This window comes from Cucurbita pepo, chromosome 19 (genome assembly GCF_057944985.1).
Source record: "Cucurbita pepo subsp. pepo isolate OVF chromosome 19, ASM5794498v1, whole genome shotgun sequence".
Classification (NCBI taxonomy): Eukaryota; Viridiplantae; Streptophyta; class Magnoliopsida; order Cucurbitales; family Cucurbitaceae; genus Cucurbita; species Cucurbita pepo.
The window spans coordinates 12,186,438-12,201,066 of NC_141816.1; the positions used below are offsets into that span (position 1 = coordinate 12,186,438).

A 14,629-nucleotide genomic window follows, 5' to 3' on the forward strand; every position below is an offset into this window, starting at 1 on the left:
ATTTTTTATAAAAGTATAAAAACCTCTTTCCAGTAGATGCGTCTTAAAAATGTGAGATTGACGGCACTATGCAACGAGTCAAAACAGACAATATTTATCTATTAGCGGTGAGCTTACATATATTTACATTGCCCATAAAAAAAGAACCCCAAAAAGATCACTCTCCAGTTATAAGAAAAAATTTGCAAGGGAATGCTGAATATTTTTCACTACAGATTATGATAGCAGAACCATTTCTTTTCAAGTACATCAGCAAACTTGTTCTTCTTTTCTCAAAATATGTATGAGCAAACTGAGTTCAGTAGAAGCCGAGATTAACACAAGATTCATGACCTGACAGAAAAAACAGATGCAACAAAACAAACAAATTTAAATAGGTAAAAGTAGCTTCCCTCTTCCATTACCTATGGTTCCACTAGAGGTTAAGCACTCGAACCTAGTATCACCATTACCACAAATGATCCCATAGCATGCATCATTAACCAATTCTACTACTTTTGATTCTACCCAAAGCTCCTCTGAGTTCATGATAGAATAACAGCTCCTACATGAGGGGATTCATTTGGAATAGCAGATGCATAGCTGTTGCACTAATTCAGTTTCACTCGCACTCAAAATTACCTACAGTCAGGTATCATGCCATTAATTACTATACTAATGCACACCTTATTTCTCCGGCCACTGTGATTCTGTAAATATCAGCAATCATGATGTTTCCTTGGCCTTCCTTGGCCAAGTCTCAACCAGTTAATTGACAGTCACAGTATTTTAACATGGAGATTTGAAAACCACGCCTGCTGAATATCAAGGATAAGTAAACCTGAAATTGAAACCACATTAGATTGCATCAGAATCTGTCACCACAGTTTATGTAAGTTAAACTACATCAAAAACATCCATCATGAAAATTTAGAAGGAGAAGGTTCGTATAGGGATAAGACAAAACCTACATAAAAGTGATAAATCCACAATAAGAACCTCCAAAAATTATATCCTTTCAGTTTCAGCACCAATTTGAAACAGCATAACGTAGAATGAAAATAAAGTTGTGAAGGCAACTCTTGTTACGGAAGACCTTGGAATATTGAGTTTCCAGCATTATCCGGTTGGCTATCAGAGGCAGCAACTCCAACTTTAACACTCAAGTATCAAGCTTTACATTGGTATACGAAGAAACATAAACAAATTTTACTAGCAGTTGAATAGAAAGAGAGATGCAGACCAAAATATCACACGACCATGGCCCTCTGAATACAACATAAGAACCTCATATCTTAGCATGGTAAGATGTAAGGAACCTAGCATTATGAATGCATGGCTAGATGAATCCAACAAGAAATAGCTTGATCATTACCAAAAGAAAATGACAAGAAGCTAATCGCAATGAACAAAGATGAGGAAAAGAAAATTGTGAGTAGGTTTTTAGTACTAAAACTTGAAAGTTGGACACGGAGCTTCCACAATTACATTTCTTTCGTTCATCTATCTGATGCATCATGTCTGTTCTATTGTAGATATCAGATAACCTCACATTGAGGATAAGTCAAGGAGAACGAATTAGACATAAGCTGATGTATAGTTGGCTGCTATTCACAATCAAATGGTGGAAAGAAAGGACATTTATGAGCCAGAAATCCCTACAATCATGCTTATAGGAAAATGGAAGAAACTAATCTCTTTACAGCTGCACAATCTATCGATTTCATTTGTACCTAAATTTATTACACATGGGCAGGGCAACAAGGGCATCATCACTTAAAAAAGATCAAATAATGTCACGTTTTCTCAGTTGGAGTAAGATGTTCCATCTGTTCTGCGAGGTTATTTATCTTGTTCCCAGTCCACCAAAGTTTTCCAAAGCTTATAGATTTATTCGCATTCTTTTTACTATTATCAGAATCCTTGCCTTCGGGTGCAACTTTTGGAGGATCAGATGAACCAGGATTCTCAGTCAAAAACTGTTCCCAAAACACATCATTGGCCCCATTACGCACAATCGCAGTGGTTTCATCAGCATCTTTTCTTGACACAATGGGATCAGAAGCAATACTTCCAACAGGCTCTGAATTCATGTCGATAACATGTGACTCGGACTGATAATTCCTATTTAGTTGTACAGAAGAAATATGTGGGCTTTGGATGTCACTTTTCGTTTGGTTGGACTTCAGATTGGGTAGAATGATAGCTTGATCAACATCGTGAATGGTCCTCTCCCAAAATGTTAGGGATGATTCTAACTGGTCGAGCTGCTCCATGTTGAGATCCGAGGTAGAAGAGTAATCCATATTCTTCTTTGACACTGAATGGGCATGCTCTGCCGGATCATCCTCAGCACTGGATTCATTGTAATAGTAGGCGACTGTAGCCAACCTCCTCTTTCTCTCATGAGATTGTGATTCTGGCACAAAATAAATCGTTAATTCTGGTTTCTGCAAAGCATGGGCAACAATAGAAAGCAACATTTGCTGCTGTTGCTGAATACATCGAAACCGATCCTTCATCAATTGCATTTGCAACAGTAATTCACGATTCTCTTGTTCGTGTTTCTGCGACTCAAGAAGAAGCTTTTCATTAGTGTGCTTAAGCCTCTCAACCTCTTCCTCGAATCTCTTCCTTTCAAGATCCAACAATGGAGATGAAAGTCCTTGTCCTTGAACATTCTGCAACGAATGGCTATGAACTGGTTTTCGCCTGTGAATGTTCCGCAAAAGGTCTGGCCGACCTTTCTCAAAATCCTCATTTGCAAATTCCCATCTCTCTGGATCCACCTTCTTAAAACCCTATTGAAATAAATAACTAATTCAATCAAAAAAATCGTGATTATCAGTAAAATGAACTGGGATACAGCCAGACTTAAGTACTGACTTACATATGTATTAAGCTGTCTAATGAAGCTTGAGAAGTTGTTATGCTTGAAGAATTTCGGCAGCAGATCAGTCGAAAACTCCAGTGGTTGCCACACAATAAAGCTCTTATTACCCGGAGTCCAAGATACAACTGAGTCCGTCGAAGGATCATCGACCATCTCGTAAGTCTTTGTCAGGAAAGGAGGCAACGAATTGGAACTGCCCTGAGCTTCGTCCATCATCCCGAATCTTAAAACCCCCAATCGCAAACCATAAAGTACCAAATTCAAATCCCCAGAATGAATCCACTTTGGGGCAACACGAAATCGAACAAAGATTCAGAATCAAAAGCTCAATCCTCCGCCGCAGGCTTCACAGAGTTTATTTAACCTAAAGAAACCGTTACATCCTCGAAAAAGAAAACCCTCGATAGGGTTTACCGAATTGGAATGACATCGACGTTTGTCGCAAGAATTGAAGGCTAAGAAACCCTAACAAGAAAAACCCTTGAATCTCCCGCAAGGTTTCCAAATTTCAACCAAACAGAAACTTCGAGGAAAGTTAAGCTCCCTGCGATGAAGTCCAGCAGAAAATTGAGGCAAATAATTGGGGAACATAAAAATCAAAGACCCACCAGATTCAGTTTTGTTAATCTTTGCGTAGTCGTTACAAAAAGAAGTCGTCAGCTGAAGAAAAAGAGGATTACCAAATGCGCGCTTCCACTCCCCGTCGCCATAATCGATCAGCACCCAAATTAACACACAAATTAGCAATCCTCCATGTATGAATATAACCCAACCATGTTGTCGGAAAAGGCAAATTCCTTCATTTTTATTATTTTTCTTTTTTTATATAATTCGAATGTATAATATAGCTTAATAATCAAAATTTTAAAAACGCTTTACCTTTTTTAATTTCATTTCATTTATAGCGTTTCGGTTTCTAATTTTGTTTATATTTGAAAAAGTGCGTAAATTGTAATTTAAAAATTAAAGGACCAAAATCGTTTTTTGATATTTAATTTTTATAAATTTCAAATGATTTTGTAAATAAAGAAAAGGAAAAGGAAGGGGCAGCAGAAATTGCGAAGAAGTTGAAACTTTAACGGCCGTTTGATGATTGCGTGGTAACTCACATTTCTTTTTTAGACTATGAATTTAATATTCCCCTTTCACATCTATATTTCAACTTTCTCCCAATTTTAAATTTAACCCATTCCAAGTTTTTTAATTATTTCATTCAGTCACTCACTCGATTAGCTAATAATACTCGACCTTCTTTTAAACAAATGTTTATTTGTTTAAATATTTATTATATTCTCCTAATCACTTTCTAGTCTCAGTTCATTCATATAAACTATTCTTTTAAGCCATATTATATATTTCATTTAATTTTTAACTTAAATATAGAATAAATTAGTAGGTGGGATTTGTTGGATGATGGAAGTCCCACATCGACTAATTTAGGGAATGATCATGGGTTTATAAGTGAGGAATGCTAACTCCATTGGTATGAGGCCTTTTGGGGAAGCCCAAAGCAAAGCCATGAGAGCTTATGCTCAAAGTGGACAATATCATACCATTGTGGAGAGTCGTGTTCGTCTAACATGGTATCAGAGCCATGCCCTAAACTTAGTCGTGCCAATAAATTGGTAAATCCTCAAATCCTCAAATATCGAACAAAGAACTCCTAAAGAAAAGGAGTCAAGCCCCTCCTCGAAGGCAGTCAAAAATGACTAAGACTCCAAAGGAGTCGAGCCTCGATTAAGGGGAGGCGCACTTTGTTCGAGGGGAGGTGTTGGATGATGGAAGTCCCACATCGACTAATTTAGGGAATGATATAATTTAGGGAATGATCATGGGTTTATAAGTGAGGAATGCTAACTCCATTGGTATGAGGCCTTTTGGGGAAGCCCAAAGCAAAGCCATGAGAGCTTATGCTCAAAGTGGACAATATCATACCATTGTGGAGAGTCCTGTTCGTCTAACAGGATTGACATTAATTCATAAGAAAATAGGAAATTAAGGAGCTAATAATAAATTGAAGACGCCTCTAATTTCGAATTGAACAATAGGCATTGTTCAACAACTACAAGTAATAATCATTTCAATCAACAAACAAACTTCTAAATCAGAATTTGAATTCTCTACTCAAATAGTACTTCACAGCATCCCTCATATCATCATAACAATCACAAACGTCAAAAAATTTTACCAATTTCCCAAGCTCCTTGTCCGCCGGATCGTCAATGAACGACGCAATCGGAATCGCATTTTCCGGCTGAAAAGCGTAAGCATTTGGATTATCATCCACAATCACTACTCTTCTCAAATCCCGCCCGATCTCAGACAAATCCTTCACGTATTTCCCCTCCACCTCCTTGCAAGAATCGCGATACAATCTGTGCGAAATCACCGATTTCTTGTCCAAATGATTCACCACAAGCGACGCGTATTCCTTCAATCCGGCGGTGAAAACTACGATTTCGAATCTATCGGCTAGGGCTTCAAGAAATTGGTCGACGCCGGGACGTTTGAGGACGTAGAAGTTGAGTATTTCGCCGTCGATCCTAGGTCTGACTACGAAATCGAATCTCTCCGGTGGCGGATCCAGTTTGGAATGAACCAGAGTCTCGTCGAGGTCGAGTAGAACCGTCCGCTTGGCCGGCGAGATGAGAGGTGGAAGGAGGCGGTACTCGAAGATTAGGGTTCGTACAATGTCGGGTTCGGTGGATGCAGTTTTCCTCAAGGCCTTGTAGCCTTTGTGGCGGTTGGGAGTGCTGATACGGGCCAACTTGGAGAAGATTTTGAGAAGACGGCGGTGGCAGGTATAGAGAGAGCGGTGGACGGTGGCGACGGCATTCTTGATGGGGGACTTGCGGCGGCGGCGGTGTAAGGTCTTGGAGGGAGATCTTTTGATGATCTTGGATATCATTGTTGTTGAAAGTAGATTGTTGGAGGAGGAGAGTTTGGGGGTAAAATGGATTATGAAATGGAATCAAATTGAAAAATGAGCGTTAGGTTCGGTCTAACGGTCGACTGGTTAGGTTCGGAACCGTAGCTAGAAAAGAACTGAATAAACGAAAGTAGACAGGAGACTGCATTTCCTTTTTTTTTTTTTTTTTTTTTTTTTTTTAATTTTAAATTGGGTTTTTTTTTTTTTTTTTTTTTTTTCTTAAACAAAAACTATGACCGTTTCTGCAAAACTACCTTAATTACCATACAACCAAATCATTTTTAATTATTTTTTTATCTTTAAATTTTGGATCTCAACATTCATATTCCATCCCGGGTCAATTATAATATAACAAAACATTACTTATTATCTTTCATAACACATATCTAACGGTGATGAGCCATTAGCGGTGGAACCATGAAGCATGCTAAGCTATGAGGTTACATAATCTATAACTTAGAGTTTGATACCAATTGTAACGACTCTAGTTTTCTACTAACCTAAAGTCGCTATTATATGCATGACGTAACTTCGTATACAAAAATATTTATTTAAAACGACTTCATAAAACAATGTTATAGACTTATGTTTATTTTCAATATTTATTTTTGTACTGCTTTGAGACATTGTCTTAATCATGTAAGTTCGTGATATTATTTTACGAAATTTAAATGAATATTTTCGCACAATAAGTTATATCATATATATATTAGCGATTTTTAGTTAGTAGAAAATGAGGGTCATTATACTCACCGTACACGAAGATGTGAATTGAGACATGAAAACTAATATGAAAAGCAATAAGAAGGAATACAAGAAGCTGCTCAAGTATATGTTAAATCTATCACTAGCTTCCATTGAATTTGAGAAACTTGAGAGTCCAAGCCTACTATTAATTGAGAGATTTCACGATTTTATAAAGAATATTTCATTCTCCTCCCTAACCGAGGTGAGATATCACATTTTAGCTCGAGGAAGTTCACATCAGTGAAAGTGGCGATAATCAAGAAGCTATGAGCATTGTCCATTAGAAGCGCGGACGTGCTATTGGTTTAGCTCTGGGGCACCCCAACTGAACATAACATCCAAAGTGACCCATTGAGAGTTGAAAAGCCAAAAGGAATTGGAAAGTAATTATACTAATTTTTGTGTCCGGAACTGCGGTGGGAAATATGGTGAATTCATATCTCTCTCTGTAAATCCGGCGGGTAGTTGAAGCAGCCTTCAATTCTCATCTTCTTACATCACCATTTTCAACGATGTCTCCAATGTCAAACTGATTGCAATGTTATATTAAAGTAACCATTAGACAACAAACGTAAATTGGTCAATTCTCTCTCTCTTTTCCCATTTCATCCTTTTGGGGTTCTATAAATTCCATCTCATCATCTGGGTTTTGCCTCAATTCTGCAAGCAATCTCAACAAGTTTCCCTCTTTGTCACCCCACGTCTCTGCTTGCTTCTTCCTGCAATCAATCATGGCTGAGATTTCAGGACCCAGCAATGGACACCACAGTGTTCCTCTGAACATCAAAGATGAACCCACACCCCTCACTGCCACAGAACCACTCGACTGTATCTCTGTTCCTTTCATTCAAAAGGTCTTCCCTTTCTCTCCAAATCTTCAATTCATGTTCTGTTTATGATTGAATGGCTGATTTTTGTGTTTCGGGTGTTGAAATAGTTGATTGCGGAAGTTTTAGGGACATATTTCTTGATATTTGCTGGTGGAGCATCAGTGGTTGTGAATTTGAGCAAAGACAAAGTCGTCACTTTCCCTGGGATTTCAATTGTTTGGGGTTTGGTTGTAATGGTGATGGTCTATTCTGTCGGCCACATCTCTGGTGCTCATTTTAACCCTGCTGTCACCATAGCCTTCGCCACCACCAAGAGATTTCCATGGAAACAGGTCAGTCAACCGCTCTGCTAATGTCCATTTTTTTTGCTTTTCTCCTTGAACACGGCTTAGTTTGGTAAAATTGTTGAACCCCGCGATCCAAATAATCTGAAAAACAAGAAAAGTCAAAGGCTTTGTCAATTTTGGTGAGAATTCCAAGCTGTTTAGGTTGGGAGATTCTTGAAAATTCTCGCTAATTATTGATTTTGATCAAGTAATTCAAAGAGGGTGTGCTGATTTGATTCTGATTCCAAGGCAATTAAAAATTGTTGCAGGTGCCAGCTTATGTGATAGCTCAAATTCTTGGATCAACATTGGCAAGTGGGACACTTAGGCTAATCTTTAATGGAGAAGAAGACCACTTTTCAGGGACTCTCCCAAGTGACTCATATTTGCAGACCTTTGTCATTGAATTCATCATCACATTTTACCTTATGTTTGTGGTCTCTGGCGTTGCCACTGACAATAGAGCCGTTAGTTCATCTTCTTCTTCATGATTTACTCTAATTCCTACCTCTAAATTGCACTTGAATTTGGTTCATTCAACGCGTCTCTGTTTGTTGCCTGATTTTCTAGATTGGTGAACTTGCTGGACTTGCCGTCGGCGCCACAGTGCTTCTCAACGTCATGTTTGCAGGGTATTAAATTTCAACATCTTCAAAGAATTTTCATACTCAAAACATTAAACTATAAGAAACCCATTTGGCTATATCATCAAGAGACCTTCTTTAAGCTTGAAAATTTCAACATCTTTGTTTTTCAGGCCAATTACAGGAGCGTCCATGAATCCAGCCAGAAGCTTGGGCCCTGCAATAGTGTCAAGGCAGTTCAAAGGGTTGTGGATATATGTCGTGGCTCCCATTTTGGGGGCAATTTCAGGTGCTTTGGTGTACAACACCATCAGGTTCACAGACAAACCTTTACGAGAGATCACCAAAAGTGCTTCTTTTCTCAGAGGACAAAGTCGTAGTGGCTCGCATTGAGGAGCTCTTACTTTTCTCACTTCTACAAAATGAAAGACTTTTGTAGGCTAACAAAAGGGTTCTCTTTTTGGTGTTCATTGTATTTCAAAGTTTATGCAGATGGATTAGAGCGCAGGGAGAAAGTTGTATGTTTTGTTTTTGTTTTACATTATCCAAAGACATGGAAATCAGACAACTTTTTCAATGAGCTAAACTAAGAATCCCACATATGGATAAGGATAATGTCAAACTTTGATGGCTGCCGGGAAGTTCACATGAATCCTGTTTGTCAATTCACAAGTTTCTTGAAAGGGGGGTACCTATGCCTCTTAATCCATACGTCAAACTCTTTTTCGTTCTCACATCTAATAAGGCGAAGAATAGTTCTACATTTGTGTTTCATAGATACGTGAACGTTTTTTTTTTTTTTTTTTTTTTTTTTTTGTATAACCAATATTATTTTATGCGAGATCCTACGTCGGTTGGGATGAGAATTAAGTATTTTTTATAAGGGTGTGGAAACCTCTTCCCATCAGAGACGTTTTAGAAACCTTGAGGGAAAACCTGAAAGGAAAAGTCTAAAAAGGACAATATCTAATAACTTAGGCTTGGGTGGAAACAAATGGTGCCAGAGCCAGACACAGGGCGGTGTGCCAGCGAGGACGTTGGGCCTTGAGAGGGGTGAATTGTGAGTGGATTGTGAGATCCCACATCAGTGGGAAGAACGAAATATTTCTTATAAGGGTGTGGAAGTCTTTCTCACTAGTAGACACGTTTTAAGAACTTGGGCCTTAAAAGATGTGAATTGTGAGATCTCATGTCTGTTAGGAACAAAAACGTAACATATGTTTTTATAAGGGTGCGAGAAAGAAAAAATGTCTGCTACCTAATCTTCGAATTTCATCGATCAATATTAAACCTATATTAAACATATGTATACAGAGATATTGGTGCTAGGTCGATGGAGCCGATCATTCTCTGCTATTTTAAGGATAAAACGTTTAACCTTTTGAGTATATCTATGGATGAAGTTTGAGGTTTTAAACAGAGAATGCCAGACTGTTCAGTCTTTTCTCTTCAATCCAGCATCGTTTCTTACCAAACCCAGCTGTTAGAACACATTTCAACAACATTTTAAAAACAGGATCTTATGGTTTTATCCAGTTTTAAAACATTTGCTATAAAAACAGCATTCTTCTTCAAACCAATCAATCCAATTTCAAAGCTTCAACCAAATCAATCATGGCAGAGAGTTCAGCTTCCAACAATGAACGCCACAGTCTTTCTATGAGTGTCGAAGATGATTCTGCATCCGATTGTGTCTCTGTACTTCTCATTCAGAAGGTCTCTGGCTCTCTCTGTTCTTGTCTGAAAACACCCATTTTCAAGCTTTGGGATTTGATATAGAATGATTGATTTTGTTTTGTCTTGTTTTGGTGGAAACAGTTGATTGCAGAGGTTATGGGGACATATTTCGTGATATTTGCAGGCGAAGCATCAGTGGTTGTGAATTTGAGCAAAGATGGAGTCATCACTTTCCCAGGGATTTCAATTGTTTGGGGTTTGGTTGTAATGGTGATGATCTATTCCGTTGGCCACATTTCCGGTGCTCATTTTAACCCTGCTGTCACCATATCCTTTGCCATTACCAGAAGATTTCCATGGAGTGAGGTAATCTACCTCTCTCTCTGCAGCTCATTAAGCTTTTTCACTGCTGCTTATTCGATTCTGATGGCAACCCAATTCAAATTTGCTGCAGGTGCCTTCATATCTGGCGGCTCAAGTTCTTGGATCAACATTAGCAAGTTGGACACTCAGGCTAATTTTTAATGGAAAACAAGACCACTTTCCAGGAACTCTCCCAAGCGACTCATACATGCAGACCTTTGTCATTGAATTCATAATCACATTCTACCTCATGTTTGTGGTTTCTGGTGTTGCCACTGACAATAGAGCCGTTAGTTCCTATTTTTCTCCTCAAACTTTCTATGTTGAACTGAGTTGAAAGGACACGGAATCTAACCTTCCTTTATCTTACAGATTGGTGAACTTGCTGGACTCGCTGTCGGTGCTACCGTGCTTCTGAACGTGATGGTTGCAGGGTATTAAGCTGAATGTTGATGTTGTTTTAAGTAAAAAGCTTTATGAATACTTGACGAATCTAGTATCCCATCTTGTTCAGGCCAATTACAGGAGCATCCATGAATCCAGCCAGAAGCTTGGGGCCTGCATTAGTGTTTGCAGAATTCAAAGGATTATGGATTTACATGACAGCACCTATTCTAGGAGCAATATCAGGTGCGTTAGTGTATAATACCATCAGGTTCACAGACAAACCTCTACGAGAGATCGCTCGAAGTGCCTCGTTCCTCAAAAGTCGTCATGTCACCCCATGAAAACTTTTGAGACACCAAAGGGTTATATCGAAAGGACTTTTTTTTTTTTTTTTTTCTTTCTTGTACTTTAAACTTTACTATAGACGAGCTTCCAGTTACCAAACATTTCTACTTCTGTATTATCAAAAGATATGGAAATGAACAAGTATTTGATGTCACATGAACTAGATTCGCGTTGGAACACGAACCAAACTAAGAATCCCACATCTAAATTAGAAAAAGTTCGAACTTTTATGGTTGCGCAGAAGTTCACATGAACTCTGCTCATCGATGCACACGTTACACAGCTTCAAGTTCTGATGATGACAAATAAAAGTTCGAGCTTTTGAATCCTCCACATGAACGTTCTTTTCGCCCCAATTGTGTAGCCCTGGTGAGATCATACACACAATGAAAATCCCGGTTAACAGTGCATAGAACTTCAGTCTAATGTAGGTTACCACAAGAAATTGCCCTTCGAGTTGTTCGAGTTGAAATGGCTTCTAGAACTGTATAGTCATAAATATGATCTGCTCTCTTATCATCATCCCCATCGACTTCAAATTCAAACCAAGAACATACAAGTCAACGAAAAAAAACTAACAAATAAAAGAATTGGTCATACTAAATATGTAGTATTCGGTATTGGAGCAACCAATGATATTGGAATTGTTGGGTTTTATATATCAGCAACAAAATTCTTATTGATTCAACACTTCGATTAGATATCCAGGGGGGCCTGTTCTTATCTAACCTCATGCCTAGATGTCGTTCCTCGTGGAGCTTACATCAGCAGATCCATCCCTTCTCCTCATTCTCATTCTAGGAAGGATTATCGGTCGACAACAGACCAGCATAAAAAGCAACTGCATCATAAACGATGTCATGCTAATCCATACATAGAGAGTCTTCCTCCAATACCATATAATCCTTTTAAACAAGGGAAGTTCGGATTCAAGGATTAAGGATGCATCATATATTTCAGGTATACCAGCACCAGGACTGAACTCTGCTCGCTGTTCAATTGTAACCCGCAGACAGGCTGTCGGTATATTTCCTTCGGCGAGACCTTTAAGCTTAAGATTCAGAGTCTGGGACTCTGATATATAGCCCGTAACAAGGGGTGCAAGCTTGAGGATAGTCAGTAAAAGGCGAATGGGCTCGCTTTTAAACTGCAACATGCATGGATGGCTTGAGCTTGCAAGAACGTCACCACTTACAGAAAGAAAGTCTACTCTTACCTGCAGCATGACCATCAAATATCTCACAAGGAATCACATAATAAACATTACCCAAACACACTTAAGAGAGAGTATACACATCCATTGATGATACTGATAACTAAAATAGAATTTTCAGGCAAATCAAAACCAAACAATTACAGAATTTAATAATATATAGACGTTCTTGTGAACTTGTCTGATCCAAGCAAGATTCTAAAAGACCTCGCCGACCCACCTTCATCACGTACGCACATAGTTGGCAAACTATTTGACGTTCCCCAGGGAGTTTTTCATTAATATTTGGTTGTGATTTAGACAACTGAAACCATTACTATATTAGCTTTATTTGTATTGCAGGGTGTCCACAGTGTTGAACTTATTTTACCGTGGCCTTTTCTTGTTTACTTTTATTCATAATTCATGGAACGGTTATGCACAAAAGAACCAATGCATACGACTAAACAACATAGATGTATAAATCAAGTTCTTAGCAGCTCCTATGTCTCGAATGCTATGCTACTATTCCCATATCATCCTCTATCCAACCAAATTAATCATTGAAGCCTTGGACAATCATCTCAGAAGCACACTTTCATAGTGGTTTCTACTGCAAATTCCATCGCTAAGTGGTTAAGGTAGGGTAAAAAGGAATTGGATTATGATTCACAATCTTATCCATTGGAGCAATGTTTAAGATAATATCAAGTCGACTTCAATGAAGATCGACACTTAACATACCAAAAAAAAAAAAAAAAAAGTATGTGAAAATTACGTTACTTGTCATAATTAGAAAAGGCATATTCCTTTAACAAAATGCATAAAGACATACCTGGAAGACCCCAAGATTTCTGTTATATTCAGACTCTGGCAATGTTAGTGAGACAATGGCCTGCAAATGATGATGATGAGGAATAACACGCGACTGGGTCTTCCCACTTACGACATTTTCTTTACAATTCCGACCATAAAGAACATCTGAATCAGGTAAGATCGGCATATAAGCCTCAGGACTGTGTTTGGTGTAGTCAAAATTTAATACTTCTTTGATCTTAACAGGCTCCTGAACTAAGAACCTCATTAAAAACCCACCAAATATAAGCGCCGAAATCAAGAGACCACACAAGATGATACAAACATAAGCCGACCACAGAAAGCCCCACACACAGCGGAGTCCAGCCTTCCAAAGAGACTTGGGTTCCTTCAACCGTTCAGATATCAAAGGACTGACCACAGCAGTAACAAGTTCACAAAACCCAAATAACTTTCCTGTCACATATGCTCTCCCAAGCTTAATTGTTTGAAAAGGATGGAAAACAAACGTGTAAGAATGATATAAAAACCACAAGGGAAAGCAGAAACTGTAGACGAAGAAGCTAAGTTGAACCCCAATTGCCTTGATTAGCAATCCTACCATTAACATAAGTAGGTTTGAAGAAGAATGGCCGGATTCCGCCTCCGAAACGCCCAGTTCGCGGCCCGAATTAGTCTCCACAGTAGTCACCGTCGATACCTCACTCTTCTCATCCTTCACGCTACTCGAACCTCCCCACGAGCTTACTTGAACCGATAAAGCCTCGGATCCCTCGAGTTTCTTTACATCGTCAATAAAATTCGGGTGAATTTCTGGGGTTTTCCATTCGGGGCTCATCATCACCGAATCGTCGATTGTACTTGTTAGGGAACTGATAGAGGAATCTGAGCTCAGAGTCTCGCCTGCGATCCTACGGCGAGCAGAGGGGCGATAGCGTAATGAATCGACAGATGAGAATTCATTCTCGGACGAGGTTTCAGGTACCGGAGAAGAGTCGGAAATGGAAGAAAGTGAAGTCGAAAGTTGAGGTTGATCGGTGACGGAAGAATCCTCCGGTGGGAACTCATCGAGAGTGTCGAAGAAGTCATCATCGTCTTCGTTATCTTTATCTTTGGTGTCGTGGGATTCCATACCGAGATGGAGTATCGAAATGCGCAATCTAAAACCAGAACATTGGGTTTCTTACAATCTTCAAATTCATCCTCCTCGATTTTCAGATTTAAATACACACAATTCCGATAAAGTTTCTCAACATGATCGCCTGTTTCAGATGAGATTGCAACGTAGTTAATAATTTCCATCATTTTTAATTTCACCCTTCCTCCTTAAAACTTATTAAATCAATCTCATTCTCATTTATTTATTATAATTTTTAAGTTAAATTAATAAAAATATTTTCTAAACTTTCAATCTCATCTTAAAAAACCTTAAAAAGCTTCATTAATATTCTTAAATTAAAAAAATCTCGAATAATATTTTTTTTTATTTTTCATATATGACGTAAATAATAACACATTCTGCATGATTGTGGGCCATTCTTTCTTGGCCCATCACTGTAAA

The 14,629-nt window shown here is 38.5% G+C and overlaps 5 protein-coding genes across 10 annotated transcripts; 2 read left to right on the forward strand and 3 right to left on the reverse strand.

The window, feature by feature from the left end:
• Positions 1–202: 202 nt before the first annotated feature.
• LOC111781537 (heat stress transcription factor A-4c) lies at positions 203–3,707 on the reverse strand. 3 transcript variants are annotated; one of them, XR_015414361.1, is made up of 4 exons: positions 3,553–3,707; positions 2,870–3,416; positions 1,713–2,780; positions 203–820 (listed from the first exon to the last, which is right to left on the reverse strand). XR_015414361.1 is itself a non-coding variant. In XM_023662192.2 (3 exons), the coding sequence occupies exons 2-3, from the start codon at positions 3,086–3,088 to the stop codon at positions 1,776–1,778; spliced, it is 1,224 nt and encodes a 407-aa protein (XP_023517960.2). In that variant the 5' UTR covers positions 3,089–3,416; positions 3,553–3,707; the 3' UTR covers positions 1,399–1,775. The 3 variants fall into 3 exon arrangements, 2 of the variants coding, with proteins under 2 accessions (XP_023517960.2, XP_086976101.1); XM_023662192.2 differs by lacking the exon at positions 203–820 and having other exon boundaries at positions 1,399–2,780; XM_087119975.1 differs by lacking the exon at positions 203–820 and having other exon boundaries at positions 1,399–2,780; positions 2,870–3,660.
• A 1,254-nt stretch (positions 3,708–4,961) lies between these two features.
• Positions 4,962–5,920, reverse strand: LOC111781999 (uncharacterized). The gene has a single exon (XM_023662755.2). It carries the CDS (start codon positions 5,778–5,780, stop codon positions 4,977–4,979), a length of 804 nt encoding a protein of 267 aa, XP_023518523.2. The 5' UTR covers positions 5,781–5,920; the 3' UTR covers positions 4,962–4,976.
• Positions 5,921–6,890: 970 nt separating this feature from the next.
• Positions 6,891–9,015, forward strand: LOC111781740 (aquaporin NIP1-2). Its single transcript, XM_023662432.2, has 5 exons — positions 6,891–7,402; positions 7,486–7,710; positions 7,974–8,171; positions 8,275–8,336; positions 8,462–9,015. Exons 1-5 carry the CDS (start codon positions 7,280–7,282, stop codon positions 8,679–8,681), a joined length of 828 nt encoding a protein of 275 aa, XP_023518200.2. The 5' UTR covers positions 6,891–7,279; the 3' UTR covers positions 8,682–9,015.
• An 805-nt stretch (positions 9,016–9,820) lies between these two features.
• On the forward strand, positions 9,821–11,214 carry LOC111781741 (aquaporin NIP1-1). Its single transcript, XM_023662433.2, has 5 exons — positions 9,821–10,004; positions 10,107–10,331; positions 10,420–10,617; positions 10,701–10,762; positions 10,843–11,214. The coding sequence occupies exons 1-5, from the start codon at positions 9,903–9,905 to the stop codon at positions 11,054–11,056; spliced, it is 801 nt and encodes a 266-aa protein (XP_023518201.1). The 5' UTR covers positions 9,821–9,902; the 3' UTR covers positions 11,057–11,214.
• On the reverse strand, positions 11,152–14,365 carry LOC111781739 (seipin-2). 4 transcript variants are annotated; one of them, XM_087119973.1, is made up of 3 exons: positions 13,088–14,365; positions 11,790–12,276; positions 11,152–11,426 (listed from the first exon to the last, which is right to left on the reverse strand). In XM_087119973.1, exons 1-2 carry the CDS (start codon positions 14,198–14,200, stop codon positions 11,797–11,799), a joined length of 1,593 nt encoding a protein of 530 aa, XP_086976099.1. In that variant the 5' UTR covers positions 14,201–14,365; the 3' UTR covers positions 11,152–11,426; positions 11,790–11,796. The 4 variants fall into 4 exon arrangements, with proteins under 4 accessions (XP_086976099.1, XP_086976098.1, XP_023518199.2 ...); XM_087119972.1 differs by having other exon boundaries at positions 11,152–11,592; XM_023662431.2 differs by lacking the exon at positions 11,152–11,426 and having other exon boundaries at positions 11,658–12,276; positions 13,088–13,546; positions 13,670–14,365.
• Positions 14,366–14,629: the final 264 nt, after the last annotated feature.